This window comes from Xiphophorus maculatus, chromosome 1, assembly GCF_002775205.1.
Source record: "Xiphophorus maculatus strain JP 163 A chromosome 1, X_maculatus-5.0-male, whole genome shotgun sequence".
NCBI lineage: Eukaryota > Metazoa > Chordata > Actinopteri > Cyprinodontiformes > Poeciliidae > Xiphophorus > Xiphophorus maculatus.
In genome coordinates, this window is record NC_036443.1 from 31,878,005 (window position 1) to 31,884,081 (window position 6,077).

At 52.6% G+C, this 6,077-nt stretch overlaps 2 protein-coding genes across 2 annotated transcripts in view; one reads left to right on the forward strand and one right to left on the reverse strand.

Moving 5' to 3' along the window:
- Nucleotides 1-2,520, reverse strand: part of LOC102223947 (voltage-dependent L-type calcium channel subunit alpha-1D-like) — a 28,070-nt gene extending 25,550 nt beyond the window's left edge. Inside the window, exon 1 of the mRNA XM_023339712.1 lies at nucleotides 2,355-2,520. Within this exon, the coding sequence (XP_023195480.1) occupies nucleotides 2,355-2,376 (22 nt within the window). The 5' untranslated portion in view covers nucleotides 2,377-2,520. The remainder of the gene's footprint in view (nucleotides 1-2,354) is intronic.
- A 324-nt stretch (nucleotides 2,521-2,844) lies between these two features.
- Nucleotides 2,845-6,077, forward strand: LOC111609984 (collagen alpha-2(I) chain-like). The gene is made up of 4 exons (XM_023341702.1): nucleotides 2,845-2,899; nucleotides 3,097-3,165; nucleotides 3,924-4,779; nucleotides 4,847-6,077. The coding sequence occupies exons 1-4, from the start codon at nucleotides 2,845-2,847 to the stop codon at nucleotides 6,075-6,077; spliced, it is 2,211 nt and encodes a 736-aa protein (XP_023197470.1).

Sequence of the window (6,077 nt, forward strand, 5' to 3'; positions counted from 1 at the left end):
GTTCCCAGTTTGGGTTCAGACTGGGAGTTTTTCTCCATCTAGACTCTGATGTGTTTCAGCAGCAGGAACCGGGCTCAGAACCAGAATCTTAGCTGGTTCTTGATCCAGTTTGGTTCTATGGTTCTGGATGTCTGGTTCCTGAGCGACAGCAGCGGCTCTGAAACCCAAAGGCTCCATGGATCCGGTCCAGATAAGCTTCAGGTGAATCCTGCATCTGGACCTGGATCCATAGAACATTTAGGGTTCTGGAGGCGGAATGTCGGTTCTGCTGGTTCTGACCCGACAGCAGAACGAAGAAGATCTTCTGTCCTCTTTGTCCTCCTACAAGGTCAGACAGGAGGGTAGCAGGAGGAAGAAGAGGAGGTGAGGAAGAGGCGGCAAGGGAGGGGGAGGAGGTGTGTGTGTGTGTGTGTGTGTGTGTGTGTGTGTGTGTGTGTGTGTGTGTGTGTGTGTGTGTGTGTGTGTGTGTGTGTGTGTGTGTGTGTGTGTGTGTGTGTGTGTGTGTGTGTGTGGAACAGCTGTGACCTAGATCTGTGTGTCCACGGCGGATCTAGGACGTGATTTCTGTGTTAAATCCTGAGGACACACACACGTTCAAGTTGTGGTTCTATCCCTATGGGGACCGTCACGGCGCCCCCCGGAGGCTGTGTGAAGCATCGCTCTGGAAGAGGTTCAACCCTATCTGGAGTCACTCCCAGGATGTCCCACAATGCTTTGCTGCCGTCCAGCTGTTGTTCTGAGGCAGGTGGAGAAACATGGACGTGATATGTTCACTACCAGCCTGGAACACAGGAACAGATTGTCCATGAAGTAAACGCTCTGTCCTGTCAGACTGCATCAGAACCAGAACCGGATAAGATCTGGACCTGCTGGATCCCTGAAGGTCTGAGTTCTGAGGAACTCAAGCTTAAGGTTTGAATCTGCTGAGAACCTTCAGTCTGGCGGTGGAACCTTCAGTCTGGTGGTGGAACCTTCAGTCTGGCGGTGGAACCTTCAGTCTGGTGGTGGAACCTTCAGTCTGGTGGTGGAACCTTCAGTCTGGTGGTGGAACCTTCAGTCTGGTGGTGGAACCTTCAGTCTGGCGGTGGACCGCCCCCTCCGTTGTTGAGCTGCCAGACGTTCCCACAGCAGAACCGACCGATTCTCCAAGTCGGTTGGAGGATGTTTTGGTGACGGAGGCTCAGAAGTTGCTGCTTGAGGAGTTTCTGATTAATGACCCAAATGGTGACATCAGAGTGAACATAACCGGGCCTGCAGCAATACCAGAACCAGAACCCTGCAGCAGAGCCTCTGAACATACCTGAATACCCAGAACCTCAACCTGATGAAAGATTCTGATCTTTCCAAAAGCTCCTCCAGAACCTCTGCAGTCCACCGGGTTTTAGGCCCGGTTCGATTAACTCAGAACAACGGAAGGATTAACTCTGCTACTGCGGCGCTGATCCGGTCACACGTGCTCCCACCTGTTTCCATGGCAACATCAGATGAGGAGTGGAAAGCATCTTCATCCAGAGAGCGGGACCAAACGGGTCCATGTGTGGTGGCCCGGTATTGGTGTGGTACCAGGCCAATACCCCGGTACTACACCCTGCTCTGAGGTTCTGACTGAACTGCTTCATCGCTGCTGCACCTTCTGCTCATCTTCATCCTCTGAAGCTCAGGTTCTAACGGGTCTGGTTCCACTGGAGGTTCTGGTCCAGGAGGCCACAACCAGAACCAAGTCTGACCCAGGAAGTTCTCCCTCCAGAACCACCTGGTCCTCAGCAGGAAACGTCAGGATGCTAGGAGGAACCAGAGCTAAACACTCAAAGCCTTTAGAACCAGAACCAAGTTCTGAATCGGTTCTCCTTAGCCCAAATGAGAAGATGGTCCTGGACTCCAGATTGGACCGTTAAGAAGACGGTCGTCTCCTTCTAGAGGCTCTAGGGGGAGCCGCTCCAACCAAGAACCGCCTCTTGACGAGAGCGGTCCGATAGAGAGCAGACGCAGGATCAGAACCACCAGCAGGTCCAGTAGAACCTGAGCTTCTGACGCCCTGATGGATCCACTGTTGGTTCTGATGGAAGAGCTGAAGGCAACTGGACCGAGTTCAGGTCTGATCCAGACTTCAGCAACCTGAAGAGGCTGAGCAGTCAGAACCCGTCCCTCCAGAACCCGTCCCTCCAGAACCCGTCCTCTCTTCCACAGCCCGTCCCTCCAGAACCCGTCCCCTGCAGAACCTGTCCTCTCTTCCAGAACCCGTCGCCTCCAGAACCCGTCCCTCCAGAACCCGTCCTCTCTTCCACAGCCCGTCCCTCCAGAACCCGTCCCCTGCAGAACCTGTCCCTCCAGAACCCATCCTCTCCAGAACTTACCTCTGCCGTTCTCCTCGTACATCTCGCTGCTCTTCGTCACTGGTGGACCATCATCATCCTCTGCGTCTCCTGGACCCGGCGGTCCTGTGATGTCCCGGCAGGACGATCGGATCGGGCCGCAGCAGCGTCTGTAATCCGGCTCCGCTCCGCTCGGCTCCCGAACGGAGATTAGAGGCAAAGGCTCAGAGAGGGAGGGGGAGGGGGGGGAATTAAAGAGACAGCGCCAATAAAAGTTTAACCTCTGATGCAACTGAAGAGGAAGAGGAGGAGGAAGATCTGGTGATGATGATGAAGATCTGTCAGATCGTCGTCATCATCAGAAGAAGATGGACGTCTTCCTTCCAGAGCCAGAGGAACCCAGGAAAAGTTCCCACAGCATGATACCTCCTCCACCATGCCTGGCCTCTGACAGACACAGCAGGGATTCGAACCGGCAACCCACTGATAACAGGACAAACAAAACTGAACCACCGCTCTGCTGCCTGTTGGCATGGAAACGGGGTCAGCTTCTGGGGTCAACCTGGTGGTTCTGGTTCTGGAGCAATGTGACGCTGATGACTGACATGTGTGTGTGTGTGTGTGTGTGTGTGTGTGTGTGTGTGTGTGTGTGTGTGTGTGTGTGTGTGTGTGTGTGTGTGTGTGTGTGTGTGTGTGTGTGAGGTTAAGCTGCTATATTAAGCCGTTTATAATCCTCAGCGCTGAACTCTCAGGATTTCCTGCTTTAACTCGTTTGTTCTTTCAGTCAGAATGAAAGAAACTCATCACTTCATCTCTCCTCCATCACCCTTTCATCCCTCAGTGCCTCCTGCTGGTGTGCAGTCTGGTTCTGGTTCTGGTTCTGGTTCTGTACAGGCAGAGCAGAACTCTTTGCTCAGAGTTTATAGATGTTTGGATCATCAGTTCTTCCCAATCAGATAGAAACTATGGAACCGAACCTGGAACTGAACCGGATCAGAACCTGGAACTGAAAGATCTACCGGATCTGACTGAAGCCTTTTCATTGTGGTTTCTGAGGTTCTGTTGAGGTTCTATTGAGGTTCTGTTGAGGTCCAGTCAGGAGTTAGTGAACTTCTACAGAATCGGATCTGTGTTTCTTCTGTTCAGATTCTACCCACCGGTTCAGAACCACCTATCGTTTCTGTAAACCGACCCGGCTCATTATTGGACCTTCTGTCTCATTGGAAGAACTTTTCCTGAACTGGTTCCTGAACTGGTTCATGTTCCCATCATCAGCCATTAAATCCTGATTTATTCGACAGGATTTACTTCACAATGTGAGTGGAGCCGACGGAACCAGAACTGGTTCTGGCTCGGTTCTGCAGCACGTTTAATTTCCCTGCAGAACTTCAATGTGGCGCTGCCCTCTAGTGGCAGCTCCACATCATGACGTAGATGCAGCTTCCCTCTAGGCTGCAGGGCTGGTTCTGGTTCTGGTCCGGTTCTGTTGCAGGAGGAACCGTTATGCCTGGAAGGGAAACTTCAGCTATTAGATATTTTGTAATTTTTTCCTTTATTTAAGCAGAAAAACATCCTGGAGACGCGAAATAAAACAGTTTGAACTGATTACAGAACCGTTGGAATCTGATGGAGGAACCATCGGAACCAACGGAACCATCGGAACCAACGGAACCATCGGAACAGACGGAACCATCGGAACCAACGGAACCATCGGAACAGACGGAACCATCGGAACCAACGGAACAAACGGAACAAACGAAACCATCGGAACCAACGGAACAAACGGAACCAACGGAACCATCGGAACAAACGGAACCAAAGGACCCAGCGGAACCAACGAAACCATCGAAACCAACGAAACCATCGAAACCAACGGAACAAACGGAACCAACGGAACCAACAGAACAAACGAAACCATCGGAACCAACGGAACCATCGGAACCAACGGAACAAACGGAACAAACGGAACCATCGGAACCAACGGAACAAACGGAACCATCGGAACCAACGGAACAAACGGAACAAACGGAACCATCGGAACCAACGGAACAAACGGAACCAACGGAACCATCGGAACAAACGGAACAAACGGAACCAACGGAACCATCGGAACCATCGGAACCAAAGGAACAAACGGAACCATCGGAACCAACGGAACAAACGGAACCATCGGAACCAACGGAAACCAACGGAACCAACGGAACCATCGGAACCATCGGAACCAACGGAACCATCGGAACCAACGAAACCAACGGAACCATCGGAACCAACGGAACCAACGAAACCATCGGAACCAACGGAACCACCGGAACCATCGGAACCAACGAAACCATCGGAACCAACGGAACCAACGAAACCATCGGAACCAACGGAACCACCGGAACCAACGGAACCAACGGAACAAACGGAACCATCGGAACCAACGAAACCATCGGAACCAACGGAACCAACGAAACCAACGGAACCAGTGGATCCACCGGAACCAACGGAACCACCGGAACCAGCGGATCCACCGGAACCAACGGAACCAACAGAACCAACGGAACCATCGGAACCAACAGAACAAACGGAACCATCGGAACAAACGGAACCAAAGGATCCAGCGGAACCAACGAAACCATCGGAACCAACGGAACAAACGGAACCATCAGAACCAACGGAACAAACGGAACAAACGGAACCATCGGAACCAACGGAACAAACGGAACCATCAGAACCAACGGAACAAACGGAACAAACGGAACCAACGGAACCAACGGAACCATCGGAACCAACGGAACCATCGGAACCAACGGAACCATCGGAACCAACGGAACAAACGGAACCATCGGAACCAACGGAACAAACGGAACCATCGGAACCAACGGAACCATCGGAACCAACGGAACAAACGGAACCATCGGAACCAACGGAACAAACGGAACCATCGGAACCAACGGAACCAACGGAACCAACGGAACAAACGAAACCATCGGAACCAAAGGAACAAACGGAACCATCGGAACCAACGGAACAAACGGAACCATCGGAACCAACGGAACGAGCGGAACCAACGGAACCATCGGAACCAATGGAACAAACGGAACCATCGGAACCAACGGAACAAACGGAACCATCGGAACCAACGGAACAAACGAAACCATCGGAACCAAAGGAACAAACGGAACCATCGGAACCAACGGAACAAACGGAACCATCGGAACCAACGGAACGAGCGGAACCAACGGAACCATCGGAACCATCGGAACCAACGGAACCAACGAAACCAACGGAACCATCGGAACCAACGGAACCAACGGAACCATCGGAACGAGCGGAACCAACGGAACCATCGGAACCAACGGAACCATCGGAACCAACGGAACTAGCGGATCCAGTGGAACCAACGGAACCAACGGAACCACCGTAACCAACGGACCCACCGTAACCAACGGAACCAACGGAACCATCGGAACCAACGGAACCAGCGGATCCACCGGAACCAACGGAACCACCGGAACCATCGGAACCAACGGAACCATCGGAACCATCGGAACCATCGGAACCAACGGAACCAGCGGATCCAGCGGAACCAACGGAACCATCGGAACAATCGGAACCAACGGAACCATCGGAACCAACGGAACCAGCGGATCCAGCGGAACCAACGGAACCATCGGAACCAACGGAACCATCGGAACCAACGGAACCAGTGGATCCAGCGGAACCAACGGACCCAACGGAACCAACGGAACCACCGGAACCACCAAGACAGTTGTTTTGTGA